This window comes from Acomys minous, assembly GCF_964271855.1.
Source record: "Acomys minous genome assembly, chromosome: 14".
Lineage (NCBI taxonomy): Eukaryota > Metazoa > Chordata > Mammalia > Rodentia > Muridae > Acomys > Acomys minous.
The window spans coordinates 31,067,374-31,087,859 of record NC_140496.1 but is presented as its reverse complement, the minus strand read 5'-3'; the positions used below and the strand labels follow the sequence as shown (position 1 = coordinate 31,087,859).

The 20,486-nt window shown below is 45.7% G+C and overlaps 1 protein-coding gene and 1 long non-coding RNA gene across 2 annotated transcripts in view; one reads left to right on the top strand and one right to left on the bottom strand.

Annotated features, from left to right (window-relative positions):
* Positions 1–59: 59 nt before the first annotated feature.
* Positions 60–6,962, top strand: LOC311583483. The gene is made up of 2 exons (XR_014774535.1): positions 60–179; positions 5,761–6,962. It is a non-coding gene; the product is annotated as an uncharacterized lncRNA (long non-coding RNA).
* A 3,652-nt stretch (positions 6,963–10,614) lies between these two features.
* Positions 10,615–20,486, bottom strand: part of CSNK2A2 (casein kinase 2 alpha 2) — a 43,479-nt gene continuing 33,607 nt past the window's right edge. The window contains exons 10-12 of the mRNA XM_084757105.1: positions 18,695–18,843; positions 16,202–16,295; positions 10,615–11,061 (exon numbers count right to left, since the gene is read on the bottom strand). Of these exons, the coding sequence (XP_084613231.1) occupies positions 16,219–16,295; positions 18,695–18,843 (226 nt within the window). The 3' untranslated portion in view covers positions 10,615–11,061; positions 16,202–16,218. The remainder of the gene's footprint in view (positions 11,062–16,201; positions 16,296–18,694; positions 18,844–20,486) is intronic.

The window sequence follows — 20,486 nt, the reverse complement described above, 5'->3', positions numbered from 1 at the left end:
GCCCGCCTCCCGGAGGCGCCTCGCCCAGTCCTGCCACAGGAAGAGCGGCTTCCGGTTTCTTCCGCCTTTAGGCCCGCCTCTTCCTGCCCCCATCGGAAGCCGAACTCGGTTGCCAAGGGACTATTTTCCTCACCTTCCCACTGCCGCCTAGATACAGTTCCTGACAGCGGAAGGAGACAGTAAGTTTACCACACGTGTTGACGGGCCTGCGTGGTGTCATGGGAACCAGGCGGCGTGTAGAGGGGGTGGAGTCACGGCAGGCCCCTCCCCTGAGGGCGGGAAGCATGAGGGAGGTAGCTTTGTGTGAATGACAGATAAATATTCCTGGGTGTACTGGCACCGGACTTTAATCCCAGTACTGGATTTAATCCCAGCAATGGCAGAAGGATCTCTGAATTCGAGGGCAACCTGGTCTACACAGCGAGTCCAGGACAGCCAAGGCTACACAGGGAAAGCCTGTCTCGAAAAACAAAAACAAAAAGCAAGGTGCACTCCTTTAATCCCTGCACTCAGGAGGCGGAGTCATGCAGATCTCTGAGTTTGAGGCCAGCCTGTCCTGCGCAGCAAGTTTCAGGATAGCCAGGGCTGTACAGAGAAATCTTGTCTCAAAAAAATCAAAGGGGGAAATGTTCTCATACTAATACAGCCCATATTTTGTTAGTGCTGTAATATCTTAGCAAGGCAAGCTTTTTTTTTCTCCAAAGCTAAGTTGTCTAATATTCATGGGGTTTTATTTTTCCATTTAGATTTTACAGCGAATTTATTGAACCGCTCTTTTTTTCTGTTTTTTCTTCTTTTTATTTACTACTACTACTACTATTGTTGTTGTTATTATTATTATTATTTTGGTTTTTCAAGACAAGGTTTCTCTGTGTAGCCTTGGTTGTCCTGGTTGACCAGGCTGGCCTCGAATTTACAGTGATCCGCCTGCCTCTGCCTCCCAAGTGCTGGGATTAAAGGCATGCGCCACCACGCCTGGTTCTCTCTCTTTTTTTTTTTTTTAAAGACTTACTTATTTAATCTGTATAAAATGTTCTGTCTGCATGTATGCCTGCATGCCAGAAAAGGACATGAGCCACCATGTGGTTGCTGGGAATTGAATTCAGGATCTCTGGAAGAGCAGCCCTTTTTCAAACTAAAGAGATCCACCTGCCTCTGCCTCCCAAGTGCTGGGATTAAAAAAGGTGTGCACCACGCCAGGCATTGAGCTGCTCAAAAATTTTTTTAAAGACTTATTTATTATTATGTATACAGTACTCTGCCTGCTTGTACCCCTGCAGGCAAGACGAGGGCATTAGATCACATTATAGATGGTTATGAACCACCATGTGGTTGCTGGGAATTGAACTCAGGACCTCTAGAAGAGCAGTCAGTCCTCTTAACCTCTGAGCCATCTTTCTGAAGGGACCCAACTCCAGGGACCCCAAATCCCACCAAAGACCCCAGTTGCTTGACTAGACCAACTCCATGACAGGCTTCAGGTTTTCACTCTGCCTAACTAGGCCAAGTTTCTAACAATTCCTGAAAACAACAAAACAACAACAACAAAAACCCCACAAGTTATGGGCAGCTAATCAGCTTATAGAACAAATTGACTAGATACCGTGTTTTTATTACTTCATGGCCTTGGTAAAGAACACAGCTGGCCCCATCCAATCAAATTAAAGGCCAACTCCTGAGTAAGAGCCAAAACTTCAGTGATTCGAAAGTTCCCAATAACCAAACAGCCAGTCCTGAATCCTCTTGTACACTCTGACTCAATTCTATTGTGAAAGATCCCTCCAGCTGTCTATAAAGTGAGCCTGTGTGCTCATTTTGGGGTTGCCCTCCAGAGAAGAGAGGTGACCCTAGCCTGCTAGAATAAAAACATTGCCTTGGAGTCTTTCTTCAGCAGATCACCCGAACCCTAACACTCTCCAGCCCTTGTTTTATTCTGAGACAGGATTCTCTGTGTAGCCTTGGCTGTCCTGGACTCACTCTGTAGACCAGGCTGGCCTCGAACTCACATTGATCTGTTTGCCTCTGGCTCCTGAGTGCTGGGATTACAGGAATGCACCACCATTCCTGGCCAACTGTTCAATTTTTATTAGGGTGAGACTATTATAAATTTGATTAACAAAAATTTCTTGCCAAGCTTGGTGGCACATGCCTTTTATCCCAGCACTCAGGAAGCAGAGGAAGATGCATCTCTATTAGATCAAGACCAGCCGGGTCTAAAAGTCAGTTCCAGGACATCCAAGGTTACACAGAAAAACCCTGTCTTGAAAAACCAAAATAAGAAACAAACAAACAAAAACCAAGAAAAATGTATTTTTAGTATTGTGACTTCTTGCAAAAAATGTGTTATATTTATTTTTATTTTTTGGTTGGCTTCGAACTCACAGCAATCTCCCGGGCTCTGCCTCCTGAGTGCTGGGATTAAAGGCGTGCGCCACCACGCCCGGCTCTATACTTACTTCTTTTTTCTAGGGTATCATCTAGATCTTTATTAATCTTTTAAAATGTCCCCCCCAAATTAAAATGTTCCCATGATGGCTTATATTTCTTTTTTTTATATTTTCTCATATCTATATCTTCTTAGCCATGGTATATCCACTTGTGTACTAGGATTTTTAAATTTTTAATTTAATTTTTTTGTGTGTGTGTGTACTGGTATTTTGTCTGCATGTATGTCTGTGCACCATTTGCATGCCTTTGGAGTCCAGAAGAGGACATCAGATCCCCTGGGACTGAAGTTACAGATGGTTGTGAGCCATCTTGTGGTTCAATCCTCTGAAAAAGCCAGTGCTTTTAACCACCGGGCCATCTCCAGCCTTCTTGTTCTTTTGAGACAGGGTCTCCTTGTAGCCCAGGCTAGCTTTAAACTTGCTATGTACCTGAGGATAGCCTCAAACTTTTGATCCTCTTGCCTCTAGCTCGAGTGTTGTGGTTACAGATGTGTGCCACCATCCATGTCTTTTTTTTTTTTTTTTTTTTTTTTTTTTTTTGGTTTTTCGAGAGAGGGTCTCTCTGTGTAGCCTTGGCCGTCCTGGACTCACTTTGTAGATCAGGCTGGCCTGGAACTCACAGCGATCTGCCTACCTCTGCCTCCCGAGTCCTGGGATTAAAGGCGTGCGCCACCACGCCCGGCTCCCATCCATGTCTTTTGTTGATATTTTGAACATTTCTTCTGAGTTACTATGCCTTGTTTGCTGGGGTCCTCAGTTTTTCACTGAATTTTATATGTAGTATCCTGTTGAGATTTTCACCCTTGAAACCAATGTTTCAATGAAGTCTTTTAAGCTGGAAATGAACCAGTCTAATGTTGAATATTGAAAAATTGTTGCTGGGCTGGAGAGATGGCTCAGAGGTTAAGAGCACTGTCTGTTCTTCCAAAAGTCCCGAGTTCAATTCCCAGCAACCACATGGTGGCTCACGAGCATCTGTAATGAGATCTGGTGCCTTCTTGTGGTGGGCAGGTGCACATGCGGGCAGAACACTGTATAAACAATAAATAAATATTTTTTAAAAACAACTGTATCTCTTTTCTCCCAGTGCTCAGACCTCTTTTTTGTACCACTGAGTCCACATGCAAATGCCCTACTTTCTTGCTGTGGCCCTGTGACAAGCACTTTGATCCTAAGCTGTCCAGGACCCGTTTTTAGTTCCTTCCCACCCTGTGTCCTGTGGACATCTGCTCCCTGTAGGCTTGTCTATTTTAGTAGTCACCATCTTGATTCCTTGTGTGGACCAAACCTCTGACATCAGCCTCGGCTTTCACTGTGGGTCTCCCTGCTGAGTACTTCCCCAATTTAATTGAAACTCTGCGCTCTGGGCACCATCCTGGTCCAGGCTGTCAGTTGCTCCTCGTGAGCCCCACTGCCAGCATCACCTAGCACCTCAGTTGTCTTGCATTCCCTTTGCCTCCACCTCGGCTACTCCAGCTGGGCTGACTTTCTGGTCCTTACTCCGTTTAGAAGTCCACTTTCAGCCAGGTGGTGGTGGTGATGGCCCAGCGCATGCCTTTAATCACAGCAGAAGCAGGTAGGTAGATTGAGGCCAGTCTGGTCCACAGAGTGAGTTCCAGGACAGCCAGGACTATGCAAAGAAACCTGCCTTGAAAGAAAAACAGAAAACTTCACTTTTGAGCTTCCTATGGCTGCCATGACAAATGACATCATACCACATCCTCAGTGACCCAAAACAACACAACTTTCATGATTCTGGATGTGGGGTGTCCAAAATTGGAGTTGTCAGAGTCACTCGCCTTTGAAGGTGTTTAGGGAAAAAAAAAAATCCTTTCTGGCCTGAGGCATTTCTTGGCTGGTGGCAATAAGTATAAACTCTTCATCTGTTTCCACATGCTGCCTTCTCTTCTGTGTCCTCTGATAAGGATACTAGTTATAGGATTTAAGGCTAACCTTGAATCCAGCACATCATCTTGAGGTTCTTAACTACTGACTTAGTCACTGTTTTATTGCTGTGATGAGACACCATGGCTGAGACAACTTATAGAAGAAAGCACTTAATTGGGGGCTTGCTTATAGTGTCAGAGGGTCAGTCCAGGACCATCACATTGGTGACTGTGGTGGCAGGCATGGTGCCAGAGCAGTAGGTAACGGCTTACATCCTAATCCACAGGCGGCAGGTAAAGAGAGAATGGGACTGAGCTTGGCATAGGCTTTTGAAACCTCTAAATTCAATCCCAATAACTCACATCCTCCAACAAGGCCACACTCTCATGGGATACTGACAAGAAGACCACTCAGATATGGGTTTAAGCCAGTAGAAAGTCTTTATTAGCCAGCTGGCTACTACACTGGGTATTTGGGATCCCAGTGTAGCTTTGCCCCTTTCTCAGGATGAATTTTAAAGCACAAAACCATGTTTCTGAGCTGGGCATGGTGGCATACATCTGTAATCCCTGCACTTGGGAGACAGAGGCTGGTGGATCTCTGTGAGTTCAAGGCCAGCCTAGTCTACAAAGTGAGTTCCAGGACAGCCAGGGCTACACAGAGAAACTCTGTCTCAAAAAAAACAAAAACATGTCCTGGCTTGATATACTTCAGTTAACAGGAACAGTTAGCCTGGAGCAGAATTATAGAAGCCAAAAAGCAAGGTCAGCAGCACATTTAGAGACTTTCCCAGAGCTTGTATGGATTACTTTTAGTTTTGGCAGGTGGCGCTGTCCACATGCTGAGTTTCCCAGCATGAATGTCACGTCCATCATGGGGTCACTGTGCTGAGGTCTGGGGCCCTGTTACCTCTAATCCTTCTCCATCAATTCATCAACTGAGAACCAAACACTCAAGTGCATGAGCCTGTGGGGGCCACTCTCATTCAAACCACCACAGCTACATACATATACAAACCCCACCTCTTTCCAAACAGGTAACATTCTGAAGTTCCAGGTGGACGTGAGTATTGGTGCTTTTCAGAGGCGATTTGTCCGATGCCCAGCACTGAGACCCCGCCCTCCGTCCCCTAACTACCCTTACCTCCCTCTTGACTTTCCTGTTCATCTCTTGACAGTCTAAGCAGTAATTCACCCGTCACTCATTTCCTCCCCCCCCCCCCCCAGTTCTGAACTTTTGGAGGAATGAGTTTGGTCTGTCTTGCTTGCAGTACTTGGGGTACTTGGGTACTTGACCCTTGGGGACCCCCCAGGGTCAACCCAAGTCCCCTTAGTTTGTATTGAGTCAGTAACTCAGTCTTGGACTTGGGGCCCCAGCCCACGGTGGGGTCCGTACTTATTGTCTCCGTCCCGCCTCCTCTCTGCAGGTGCGAACTCACTCAGCTGATGGATCTGCTCAGTCTAGTGTCTACACTCAAAAGCTCCACAAAGGCCAATCCGGGCGTTAAAACAAGCTCCGGAGGTGTTCCACAGGGTGAGCCTGGCAATCTAACACAGGCTTTGCTTGTTAGCCCGCAGTTTTGCCTGGCCTAGAACCTCTGACCATGCCCTACTGTGGTCCAGAACGGAGGCAGGGTATGTCATATTTATTGGTGGACTATTAAACCATTTGAGTGCAGGCGCTTATGGAGGCAAGAGAGGCACTTGATCCCCTGGAGCTGGCGTTATAAACGTGGTTCTGAGCCACCTGATTGTGGGTACTGGGAACTGAACTCGGGTCCTGTGGGAGAGGAGGAGCCATCCCTCTCCAGCTCCTTGACAGACATTGTGATGTGTAGACAGACCAAAGCTGTAATCTCAGTAGTCCATCAGACTGAGGAGTGAAGCTTCTGATGACAGTGGCAGGGTTATCTAAGATATGTGAGATGCTTAAGAGCATGTTATGTGTTATAAAGTCTGGTGCTTTGGACTTAATGTGAAATGCTCAGCCTTTTCTTAAATTTTCAAACCAGGATGTGGTTTTAAATTTGCAATGCCACAGAAAATGTTAAACAATGGGTGTTTAACAACTTCAGTTTATGCGTTTAAAGTTAGGTTTATTGCTATTTGAGTGCTTCAGGGGATATTCTGGTCAGGTTTTTCATTTTAGCCACTGTGTGAAATCAAACAAGTTATGTGGATTAAACCTGAAATGTCTAAGATGGCTAAATTAAGCACTTATGCAGTGTTTATAACACTTACTGGGTTAGGGAGCAGAGAAAGGCCAGAGTGAATGAAGTCAGATTGACTGTGTACTGTTGACATGGGCACGGGCAAGTCAAGGACCGCACAGCCTGAAACCCACAGAGGACTGTCGAAGCCTTTTTCTGGTCCAAGTGTAGACACTGACAATGTGTGTGCAGAAAACATCTGCCATAGCTTCCCCCACCCCGTTATACAGCTTGACTACTGCTCCTTCGCAGAGAACATTTCCACATCTATTAGCTAAACCTGTGTTCTTGATGCAGCTGTCTACCATATACCATAAACCCATCTCTTTGTCTGCAATGGCTGCAAGCCTCCTTGTTCAGTTGTATGTGATAACCCACATCCCTATTCAACTGTATATAATAAACATGCTGAGCTTTGGGGTGCTGAGTTGTTTTTTTTTTTTTCCAGGAGAGAATCTAATCCATCCAACCCTAGCTTTCTGTCTCTGTGTCTGTCGTTTCTTCATTTCCTCAAACCCTAGTCAGGTCCAAGTCCCTGGAGCTATGAATGGACATGGCAACAGATTAACTAATTAAAGGCTTATTTGCTGTTTGTTTCTCAGAACAGGGTCTCACTATGTACCCCAATCTTCTTGTTCAGCCTCCTGAGTACTAGAACTATATCCGTGTCCACCATGCCCTACATCACCCATTAAGCTGTTGGTGGTGTTTGTTTTGTCTTTTTTAAGGTAGGGGCTCTCTATGTAGCCCTGGCTGTCCTGGAACTTACTATATAGACTAAGCTGGCCTCAAACTCACAGCGATCCACCTGCCTTTGCCTCCCGAGTGCTGGGATTAAAGGCATGTGCCACCATATCTGAAACCCATTAGGTTTTCATTTATTGACCCATGAAAGTTTAAGGTGTTAGCATCAGCTGGTTTGTAGCTATAAAACGAGAACTGTAATTGATCATAAAGATACAATTTAGAGGGCTGGGGAGATGGCTCATTTGGTAAAGTGCTTTCCACAGAGGCATAAGTGCCTGAGTTTGATCCCCTAGAGCTCACATTAGAAGAGTTCAGTGTTAGTGGGGCACACAAATAATTCCAGCAGGGTGGCGGCGGCAGGAGGCTTTGCAGGCCAGCCAGTGTGAACAAATAAGGAAGCTCTAGGTTCAGTGAAAGAACCTGTGCCAAAAAAGAAGGTGGAGAGTACTCACGGAAGACACTGTATGTTGACCTGCACACGTGCACAGACATGTACACACGTGCATACCTATACACACATGACACAAGGTCCTAGTCATCAGCTAACAGCCAGGGGATAGGAGGTGTTCAGGTCAACCCAGCTGAGAAACTCACCCAGAGCTCCTGACCTTGGGACAGACAGGGAGGTACTACACACTGCCATGCACAGCTTTTGCCCTATCTCTCTGGCAGTGAGATGACCAGGCATGCCAATCAGCCAGAGCCGAACACTGAAAGCCTACAGCTGACAGGATGAACAGGGACCTGAGCCACTGCAGAGGCTCCTGCTAACCTGAGAGTGATGGTCAAGTGGGACTCGAAACTAGAGTAAACTTGAAACTAAAGTTTACTTCCAGGAAGATGGGCTCTTTATGGTGCACAGTCACCCCCTCCCCATGCTAATTTTTTAAGTTAACTAATTTATTCATTTTATATCCTGATCTCAGCTCCCTCCCTGGTGCATGCATAACCTCACACTTATGCTACCAGCATCCCCAAGAGGCTGTCATGGAGCCATACTTCACTCAAGACAACTGTGATCTGCTCTCCATCCTCCTTAAGCAGCATCATTCAATACCCAGCCTTTCTTTCGAGTCTGGCTTCTTAGCACAATGCATGTGAGAGGCACCCTGTGTTAACAACCCAAGAAACTGCATTCTGGGAAGAATAACCCATCCTCTCACCACCTGGTCCTCTGACCAGGTCCAGCTACACCCTGTCTCAAACAACAACAACAACAGCAACAACAAAGACGAAATGTGTGGAAACAAGTGAAAAAAACACCAAACTGAACAACAGTTAATATGGCTTGGAAGGGCTTTAACCATTAACTTTTTTTTTTTTTTAAAGATTTTATTTATTTATGTATACAATGCTCTGTCTGCATGTACACCTGCAGGCCAGAAGAGGGCATCAGATTATATTATAGATGGTTGTGAGCCACCATGTGGTTGCTGGGAATTGAACTCAGAACCTTTGGAAGAGCAGGCAGCGCTCTTAACCACTGAGCCATCTCTCCAGCCCCAACCATTAACTTTTGATAATGTGAACTTTTACTACAAGCATAGTAACTCATGAGAAAAGACAGGACCCCTGTAGATGTAAGGGTTCTCTGACACCCCATGTGTTGAGCTACACAGGTTCTCAAGTTAGCTGGGTTTTTGTTGTTGTTGTTGTTTGTTTGTTTTTTCTCTTATGACAGGGTTTCTCTGTATGGCCTTTGCTATCCTGGACTTACTTTGTAGACCAGGCTGGCCTTGAACACACAGCAATCCACCTGTCTCTACCTCCCCAAGTGCTGGGATTAAAGGCGTGTGCCACCACGCCCGGCTTCCATGTGCTCTTAAAGTCAAAACTGAAAGCAGTGAAAGCTGCCCCCATCCCTTTCTTCTCCAGCCACCCATAAAACCCACGTGTATCTGATAGGCCTGAGGTGTCTAAAACAAGACTTCCACACTGGGAAACGAAGAGCTGTGGCCAGAGTGGGAGAAAACATGGACTAAGCAATCCAGCCTTCCCTATTCGCTATGAGCATTGAAGGACCCCAGGCCCCTACTGGTATGGATCTGTCCAGCAGAGACCTTCCACATCTGCACAGGGCTTAACTACATTAAGTCTATGGAGGCAGCACCTACCACTGTGTACATCCACAAGAGCATGTCAGTGAGCTATTGATGCTGGAAGACCAATGCAATTTCTAGAGCCTTGAGTTGAAAAGAGATCCAGGAGACAGCTTGAGAACATTAGACCAGGGGGGCAAGGCCAGGTAGTGGTGGTGTACACCTTTAATCCAAGGCAGAGGCAGGACTAGTCTAGAGTTCTAGGACAGCCAAGGCTACACAGAGAAACCCTGTTTCAAAATGGGGGTGGGGAGGGGGAAAAGAATGAACGAGAACAAGACATGGCCACTGGCTTGGAGGGCACTTCTTGTTGTCCAGTGGCAGGGTGGGGCAGGGTATGTTAAGCTTTCATAGCTGGTTAACTGACTGGATCTGGACATAAATGGGTCCAAAGGACACTGACATGATGGTGGCCATGAAAGGGCCTATTATTTCTTTTCCACATAATCACTTTAGTGCTGTGTTTACACTTGGATTCACATGACCATTCAAAACAAGTGCACAAGAGTGTAGAGCAAGCGGCCCCTGAGAAGAGCAAGGCGGGACCCCAACCTCCTCAAACCTGCCCATGCCTCTGTGCTCTGCAGGCAGTGAGAGAATGGCTACTGGCCAGATGCCAGGCTAGTCAAGCCCTAGCGGTGTTTACTTCTGTGACCAACAGTCTGAGGACATTCAAAGGGCACTGTAAACCAGCTGTTTCCTGTTAACAATGGCTGCTTCCACTGGAGGCAAGTGCATGCATGCATGTGCCTGTTGCTTTTCCCTCCCTTTTCTGGGAGTCCTAGGGCAGGATGACAAGTATCTTTGGGCTCGATCCCTTCCCTCCCATTGGATAGCAGATTCAACTTGCCTCCAGGACTGAGGCATTTCTTCCGAAGGGAGTAGGCAGCAGAATAAAATGTTGAGGTGTGAGCAAAGAAACATCGAAGGGCCGCTTTACAGCATCTTCCTGAAGTCACCACAGGGGCATTTATCTCCCTTAAATACTGACTGAGCCACTCATTTGGGAGAGTTGAGAGTTGAGAGTGGACAAGTGATGGGGACTGCAGTCAAGGCGCAGCTCTCCCAGTCTATGCAGCAACGTAGGCTATTCACTCCACTCTGCCTGACACATGCCACCCTGGCCCTACTTCCCTCTAGTTAGAGCCTGGCACAAGTGCACTGGCTACCTCTGGCCACAGGTCTTGGTCAATGGCCCCTTCCACATGGAAAACTCTCCATTCGCTTATTTTAAAACATTTTATTCAATAATATATACCTTTAAAATAATAGTATATAACTTCCCACCATGCCATACACTGCCCCCATCCCATCTGTGGAGTCTGTGGTCAGCTAGTCCTTGGGGTTTGCTGGAGCAACAGGCAGCCATGGGATGGGTCAAGGGCACAAGGGAGCAATAGTAACCAACAACCATTTTTTGCATACCCTTCACATTTCCCATGCTTTCTGGGTCGGGAGGAAGTCAACAGGAAGCCAAAGGCATGTGAACCTTTTACATTTGGAAGTGAGGTCTGATTTACGGTGGTGGGCTGCCCTTCGGGTGCTCTAGTTCGTGCTCGCCAAGCCTGCCACCATTTTGTGTCTGCTCTCGGGACGTGATCTCTACACGCGTTAAGACGTTTGATTTGGTTCTTGTTCTGCTTATGGAAAAGTGGGAGGAACCGCAACAGACCTGGGGAGAGATGGGAGGAGGGGAAAGAGGGCATTAATCAATCTGAGCCAGAGTGAAAGGCAGGCCACCTGGGTCAGGGCTGGGGACAGGGCACAAGCTTGTCTTCTCCACGCCACTTGCTGCATGAGCCCAGGCCTTGAAGTATCCTCTTCCTGCTCTTTGACTCCAGTAGAGGCAGCCACTGGCCTGGCCTTCTGGAAGGAACTCTGACCACATCATGTCACAATGAATTCTCCTACCCTGTCAGGTGCCGATGCAGATGCCTTGTGACCATCCTTCAAGCTAGGTAACTGGTCCAGCCCCAGGGTCGACTGAGAACCACTGAGTCTAGGAATCACATGACTTGTTATGCAGGGAAAGGGCTAAACCTACTACCACTGAAGGGCAGCAAGGGAGCTCAATTTTCTTTTCATTTTTATAATATTTATTTACTTATTACATATACAGTGTTCTGCCTCCATATACACCTGCACATTAGACCACCAGAGCACATTATGGATGGTTGTTAGTCACCATGTGGTTGCTGAGAATTGAACTCAGGACCCCTGGAAGAGCAGACAGTGCTCTTAACCTCTGAGCCACCTCTCCAGCCCAAGGGAGCTCAAATTTTCAACCCACCTCTCCAGCCAGCTGTCTGGGCATGGCCTCCTTCCATACTCATCGTGGTAAGGCAGGTGGTTGGGAGGTCAGTGCCTGGATTCTAGAGACCACGTGTAGAAAGCACTTGGCATCCAGTAAGCTGTCTCAATCACTGTGTAAAGTCCCCTTGGGGAAAGGATTTGCCCACCCATGTTATCTAAGGGTCCAATCTGGGCAAATCAGTAAGGGCAAAAAGCACGTACACATAAGACTCCTACCTTTAGCCAAACGACAGCACAGGCCCATATTCACGTGTGCTGCGAGGGGTAGTAGGGGCAGATTGTCACAAATACCCAAGCCTGGGCCACAAGGTTAAAGTCATGTAACAAAAATAACCACATCTGAGAACCAAGGGTCTTGAGTAACACCACTTCAGTCCCACTACTTTAAAAAAAAAAAAAATCTGCACACCAAAGTGAAGGTCTTCAAAGCTCCAGGCTTATGCCCACCCCCACCTCCAAATGCAAGCTAAGGTCCCCAGCAACAATCTATCTCTTAATTGGGAAGGTCAGGAATTGTCAACAGAAATTTTTATTTAGGAAAAACAGGATTTGACATGGTACCACACGTCAGCCATCCAGGGCTACACGGAGGAACTGGGTTTGTAGTGTTCACCTGGAAAAGGCCACAACACAGGCAGTGTCGTTTTCCCGCAAACAGAAGGCTCCTTGGTTCTTGAAGATTATCCAAGCTTGCCACTGGATAGCAAGATTCTGTCCCAAATTCACCATTTAGAGCAAGAAGAGCCAGCAAGTGAGAAACTGTTAATTTATTGATTCAAAGTTTTTGTTTTGTTAAAAAAAAAAAATCCCCAATACATGCAGTTCAGGGTTAAGTGTCACATTTGTAGCACATTGTTGAGTCTTGACACAAACGTACTTTGCACCAGCTGCATAAACCAACCTTGCCAGCTTCTACAACAAAGACCACCCAAAGCACAAAAGCAATCTCTCCTGACCACCTCCCTTTCCCGTCACCCCCAAGGTGGGGTTCACTTTTTAAAGGCAGGACACACTTCAGTTTTAGTTTATTAAGCTCCCTAACAAACTCGGGTTCATGAATGTTCAAGAGACTCACTTGCTTTTGCTTTCAGAGGGGCTGGCACTGAGCACCACCTCCCCAGCCCCCAGCTGCTAACTCCTGGGCGGAAGGGAGACTGCCCTTCCCTGTGCTGTCTGAGAATGGGAACTGGACCTAAAGCAGTTAGCTGGGCTCCTGCATCCAGCTCAATGCACACTAACTGCCCCCGTCGTTCCCACGTGGGCCTGCTGACACCTCAGCATGCTCCTGGAGAACCTAGACTGTTTCCCTGAGTAGGTGCAGACCCTGAGGCCCCTGGCCACTCCCTCTCAAAGGCTACTGGACCCAAGCCAGGGCAGTGTTCTGTCCAGGCATGTGCAGCAGCTTCATCAGTGCGGGTTCCTCAAAGCCTACCCTCACATTTTCCTTCACCTGGCCTCCACAGCCACCTTCTCTAAGCCTTGGGGATTACCAGCTTCTCTCTCTGCACAGTCAAGTCCGAGAGTGCCTTACTTTCTACCAAGGACTCCACATGATCTATAAGCATGGCCATGTTAGAGGAGGGGCCACAGGCCTGGCTGGGCACTCTGCTCTTCCAGAGTAAGCCTCCATAAGACGTGCCCTCCTTACACAGGCAATGGCTTCTACCCAGCCACCTACAACAGGGACAGGAGCAGGTCAGCTGACTGGAGCCTGAAAGAACAAACCGCCACGAATGCACTTCTTAGTAGCACTCTTAGCATGGCCTTTAGCCCAGGCAACCTTGCGGCCATGCTTCTGTGGATACCCAGGGGAGACACTCATCTCACTCAGTCCTGGAGCCGCTTCTCAGCACACCAGGTACACATGCGCTCTTGACCCCAGGCCTTCCTGAGATGACAGTGCAACACTACCCTGTTCCCCATGGGGTTTTTTTTTTTTGCTTTTCATTAGGAATTAAGTCCTTGTCATAGGCACTTTTAACCTGTTATAAGGTAATGAAACAAATAAGAATTACTGAGATGGATTAAAAAAAATATTCACTGAAAAGGATACTGAGTGGGTAAATTTACCAGTTTAGTGTGAGTTAAGACCAGACTCCCACCTCTACTTACACACGCCCTATAAGATTCTCTGAACCCAGGCAAAAGAGGTCTACTAGACACTGCAATTTGGGAAAGACCAGCCTATGCATCTAGTCCAGACCCAGAGGGAGCAAGCATTTCAAGCCCAAGGGGAGAGAGGGGGGAAGAGAGGTAAAATGCAGACACTGCTGCATACAGAGGACACGTCATTCAAGGACCTCTCCCCCAGAGCATGCCAAAGGGGAGGGTCGGGGGAACATGGCCAACTCCTTCCCTAGTATCTCTGGAGGACCCAGGGCAAAGAGGTGGGATTTCTGCTCACTGAGACCCTCCAATAGGCTCTTGAACAACTTGAAGAGAGAGAAACATAGGTGATCAAGGAGATGGGGTTAGAGAACAGGAAAGGCATACAGTGACGTATACTCCTGACAGGCTGCCTGTAAGGGCACATGAGAAGGCCCATGGCTACCCCCAACACGGGAGGTTTGCTACTTGACATGTTAACACAGGTTGTTGCGGTATGTCATGTTTCTGATTCTCAGGAAGAACAAATGTATACATTGATACACAAAAATTGCAACGCAAGGAGGCAGGATCTGTATGAAAACCTTAACTGAATATAAGTCCTGGCTTTATAAAGGATCTTAAAAGAAGATTTTTAAAACTTTTATTTATTGGTGTGTGTTCACATGCCACTGCGCAGGTGTGGAAGACGACAAATCATGGGAGCACGTTCTCCCTCTACCACGTAGGTTTTGGGGATCGAACTCAGGTCTCAGTCTTGGCAGGAAATGCCTTTACCTGCCATGTCACTGGCCCAAGATCTTACTTTTTAATCTATAAACTCAACTCTATACTATCAAGAGAAGAGTTATATTTGCCTTTTAAGTTCCCACAGACCAAACGACAAGATAGAATCTGCATTTAGAAATGGACCTGCTACCAATACCAATACAAGTTTATTGGAATTTGGAATGTAAACAGATGTTTCAAACAACAATCTAACCTTATAAAAATGTATGGCATTATTAAATAGTTAATGAAGAAACCCTAAGTGTGATGCAGTAGATACCTCAAAGCTGAGGCATGGCTCTGCAGCCAGGGAGAGGGGCCTAGCTGGCAAACCATGTCAGTGACCAATCCCCCAAATGAAATCAGCCCTATTTAAAAAAACAAAAAAATCAAAAACAATAAAAAAACAAAAAACAAAACACAAAATCTAGCTCTTGGCTAACACAAAGGTTAGCACAGTGGGTCTATAAAGCTTTGACACTTGCTCCAGGAGCCCCACCTCCTCCCCCAAACCCAGGCCATGCCTCTCCAGTCACTTGCAGGAGTCACAGGACAGCCCTGTCCACAAGCCAGCACCTGCATGCCAGAGTCTTCTTTGACCTGTCAAGGCCAGACCTGCTTTCACAGGGTTAAGAGGGAAGCCGGGTGGTCTGCCTTTTGCACCTGTTTCATCTTCCCTGAACAAATCATAACATAACATTTTCCTCCTCTTTAACCTGCCTGAAGACCAGCCTTCCAGCTGCAGCTATGGCTGTGAACAAAAATAGTCTTTGTTTTAGACTGGTGCACTAAAGGAGGTGCCCACACAAAGCTGTGCAGAGAAATGGTGAGGTTTTCCTTACAAGGCCAGGGATAAAAAAAGCTAAAATGAAAAAAGGCAACAAGATTCAATAGTTAGGCAAATCAATAAAGGTGAGCCCCAAGTTATGCACACAGCATGGAACTTCTAATGAGCCTGGGACCTGTTCATGGCATCTCAAGATTTACAGTGCCATCTCCTGACACCAAGGAGGACATGGTGAGAGTGACTGCAGCTTGCTTCCAAATGAATACACTTAGAAGAAAACTGCAGGAATGAGGTACATTTCCTGGAGAGCTCATGTCATAAAAAAATACGTAACACATGAATTTGTAAAAGAGCTTAAAAAAAATACTGTCACTGTTTTAATCCTTTTTTTCTCTTTTTTTTTTTTTGTAAATGAGGCTGGTGTGTCAGAATAGACTGCTGACTTTTGCTAAAACGTGAGCCTGAATTCTCACAGAAGAAAACCAGACCGCAATGGAATAGATAGGAAGTCAGATATTCAGAGCTTGTTGACCGAACGGGGTAATTCAACAGTGGTATCCTGTTAAACGCAGGTACGTGTACAACAACTCCAAGCTTCTCATCTCCCATGCATTCCAAAGGGAGAGTCCCCTCAGAGCCTGAACTATGCGCTCTGCCACACTGCACAGCGCGGCTCCCTGCAGACTAGTACTGGGGAGTTTCTTGCTTTTGACAGACTTTAGGTCTTTACTCTTCTTTGCCTTTAGAAGGAATGATTAGAATTTCTTTTTATCACACTGTAGTTTCCTTCAAGTTTTTGTTTGGTTGGTTTTATTGGCAAGCATCAGTGCTGCATTACCGTCGATTCCCCAGGTTTCATCGTGCTGTGGTGAGACCACTGGAAAGCACAGCGTTCTCTGGGCAAGGCTGTGACTGCTCCTTCACTACTGGGTCTGCAAGAGAGGAGCACAGGTTCCCCACGTCAGCACGGGCAGTCACCTGCCTCCCCTTCCACACGCGCTAAGACAGACATGCATGTGGACCTCAGGCCACACAAAACCAGGCACTGTGACAGGACCAGGAAATGATTCCTCATTTTTTTTGCCCTCAAAGCAGGGGATAGAAGCCATAGCCTCAAGGATGCCAGGTGATCAATCTACCTCCAAGTCATTTCCTCAACTCCTACTGAAAGTTTTATTTTGGGGTGAAGCTTTGCTAAGCTGCTCACACTAGCCCTGAACTCTCACTCTTCCTCAGCCTTAGCTGCCAGCTCAGCCAAAGTGGCCTCATGCCCACTGGCGAATTATTCTGGCTTACTTAGAATACAGACCCAACTGCTGAAAAGCACAGAAACCCTAACTTACCATTATTCAAAATTAACACCAATTTCTTCTTTGACTACCAACATCATACCCAGCCCTAAACTCTTTAAAGCTCATACAACGATAAGCACCTTATGTAAAGGTGAGTGCCAATGGCAGTCTACCAGTTTTAAGCAGCAGTGAAATATGCAGTTTGTTTAGAAAAGCCATCAAATAACGAATTATGGGAGACATTCATGAGGTTGTTTTTGTTATTATTTGAGACAGAGTATTACTATATACCCTACATGGCCTCAAACTTGCAATCCTTATGCATTTGCCTCATGAATTCACACTTATCGCTTTTTATTTTATTGAGTTTTGGTTATTTATTTATTTACTTATTCTTGAAACAGGGTTTCTCTGTGTAGCCTTGGCTGTCCTGGACTCGATTTGTAGACCAGGCTGACCTCGAACCCATAGAGATCCACCTGCTTCTGCTAGAATTACAGGCGTGCGTCACCAGTCCTGGCTTTTATTGAGTTTTTTTTTTGGGGGGGGGGAGTCTTTGTGTGTAGCCCTGGCTGGCCTCAAATTCTTGGATCTATCTGGATTAAAGTTATGTGTCAGCACACTTGGCTATTGTTTTTGTTTTTTGTTTTTAAAGATAGTCTTACTATGTAACCCAGGCTGGCCTCGCGATCTGACTACCTCCATCTCCTGAGTGGTTGGTTTAAAAGTATGTGCCATTACTCTGGGCTATACCAGTATCCTGAAAGTGGCCTGCCTTGCAGAGTGAAAACAACTCTCTGTGTTGGAAATTAGAAAGCAGACAACTGAATGTCGCCTGTCTAAGGCACAGAAGGCTAAAAGAGAAGACCTTTTACATTTTTTGTCACTTTAAACTTCTGCCCTAAGTTCAAGAATATAGCAATATATCTTTCATATTAATTAATATTATTAGGAATTCATTAAACTCCAGAGGTAAAAAGGAAAGGAAAATAATACAGTAGTCAAACAACAGACAAATCCCTCTGGAACTAAGTTCACCTTGATGCAAAGTGAAGAGTCAAGTCACTTCTTCCTTTCCCAGCCTCTTCTATGACTAGACTAAGCTACCGCTTTCAACGACACCAGTCAGGTGTATATGAAACTCTCAGTGGGAAGAACTACATGTCCTTAAACCATAAGCAAGTACAAGTACACACATATGCTCTGTGGGAGATGCCAGACGTCAGACTCCAGCTGTGATACCTGGCTGCTCCCTCACCTCAGATCCCTCTTATTCACATACTGCTTTCTTTAGAAACACATTGGGGTAATCTAACTACTTTTAACTATGTGGGTTTTTTTTGAGTTTTCAAAAAGATTTATGTATTTATTATGTTTATAGTGTTCTGCCTGCATGTGTACCTGGCAGGCCAGAAGAGGGCACCAGATCTCATCATAGACGGTTGCGAGGCACCATGTGATTGCTGGGAATTGAACTCAGGACCTCTGGAAGAGCAGCCATTGCTCTTAACCTCTGAACCATCTCTCCAGCCCCAGTTTTTTATTTTTATATTTATTTATTTAAGTTTTTTGGAGGCAGGGTTTCTGTGTAACATAAACCTGGCTGTCCTGGACTCACTCTGCAGACCAGGCTGCCCTTGAACTCACAGGGATCCACCTGTCCTTGCCTGTCAAGTATTGGGATTAAAGGCATGTGTCCCCACACCTGATTTTATTAATTTTTTTAAATGGAAAAAAAAAATCTTTGATTAGGTTTTCATATGTTTTAAACTGTGGCCTCAGTGATCTAGAATGAATAAAATTTGAAGCAAATATCTAGTGCTCTGACTGACCTCAAAGATAAAGGGGTGGCATGGTGGCGCACGCCTTTAATCCCAGCACTCAGGAGGCAAAGGCAGGCAGATGGCTGTGAGTTCAAGGCCAGCCTGGTGCACAAAGTAAGTCAAGGACAGCCAAGGCTATACAGAGAAACCCTGTCTTGAAAAACCAAAACCAACCAAACAAAAAAAGGATGACAGTTTTGCCTTTTAATAACTCACAGAAGTATGGGTGCTCCATGGCCTCTTTGGCGGTCAATCTCTGTTGATGGTCATACCGCAGGAGCTTGTCAAGAAGATCTAGGGCTTCGGGGCTGACAAGGTGTCTGTTCTCACTATGGATAAAATTTTCCCAGCGCTTCCGTGAATGTCTAAAAAAAACAAAAACAAAAACAGCACACCATTACTATTCTGAGACTAAACACCAAGAACAACTGTCCTCTACTCGGCCCAGCATCACCCACCTTAGGCCAGTGCATGCATGCTATGAAGCAGCTGAGGCTCATTCTTACTGGCACCGACTTTGAACAGACCGCACACTCACCCCCTGGGCCCCAGTTATAACCATGGCAAACTGACACAAACCACAAACCACTCAGCCATAGATAAGCAAGACCTGTTTAAAACATCTACAACTGAGAGAATTTGTTCAATTTTTCTAGACTCTTCTTCTTCCTTTTTTTTTTTTTTGGATTTTCGAGACAAGGGTTTCTCTGTGTAGCCTAGGTTGTCCTGAACTCGCTTTGTAGACCAGGCTGGCCTTGAACTCACATCGATCTACCTGCCTCTGCCTCCCAAGCGCTGTGATTAAAGGTGTGCGCCACCACGCCCAGCTTCTGGGTTATTCGTATGCTTCAGTCTTTTCACCAATTGTATGGCCTGATGATGACTAAATAATGGTGGGTCAGTAGATACATTTAGCAGGCTAGTTTTAGAAAGAAGTGGTTTTATAAAGTATCTGAAGACCACCAGCCAAACATTTACTTTTAGTATACTGCACTGAAGCTGGGCATGGTGGTACACACCTACAATCCTAGCATTCAGGTTGAGGCCAGCCAGGGCTACACAGTAAGACCTTGTCAAACCAACCAACAAAACAAAACAAACAAAACCAATCCCTAAATCATAAACACATGGACTGTACCTGAAAATTCAGTATGCCTTAATATTTATTATAAAACTGATTTGAGAAAATAAGCTATTCTGTTTTTTTCCTTTTTTAAGATTTATTTATTTATTATGCATACAGTGCTCTGTCTGAATGTAGGCCTGCAGGCCAGAAGAGGGCATCAAATCACATTATAGATGGTTATGAGCGACCGTGCTGAGTGCTCTTAACCTCTGAGCCATCTCTCCAGCCCTTTCTTTCTTTTTTTAAGCTACTCATTTCTTATTTGAAGAAGCATAGTTTCTTAAGATGTTTCATAAAATAAGCACATGCAGGGCTGGGGAGATGGCTCAGTGATTAAGAGCACCAGCTGCTCTTCCAGAAACTGAGGTTCAGTCGCCAGCATCCGGTGGCTCTTAACCACCTGTAACTCCAATTTTAGAATAGCCCATTTCTGGCTCAGCAGACACCCAGCATACACACATGATACACACAGGTAAAACATGCGTACATAATAAACTAAAAAGAAACAATTTTTAAAAATTAACCACATGATGGGGCTGGAGAGATGGCTCAGTGGTTAAGAGCACTGTCTGCTCTTCCAAAGGACTCAGGTTCAATTCCCAGCACCTACATAGCAGCTCACAACTGTCTGTCACTCCAGTTCTAATGGATCTGACACCCTCACACCAATGTGAGGGTTAAAATAAAATTAAATAAATTTTTAAAAAATTAAGCACATGCTTTAACCAAATAAGCTTTGTTTTTTCAAAAACAAAAACATGATTTTGTTTTCCATTTGTTTCCACAGAATCTATCTCATGATTGCCAGGCTAGTTTTGAACTCAATAATCCTCCTGCCTCAGCCTTCCAGGCATTATGATTAGAGACATACATGTCCATACA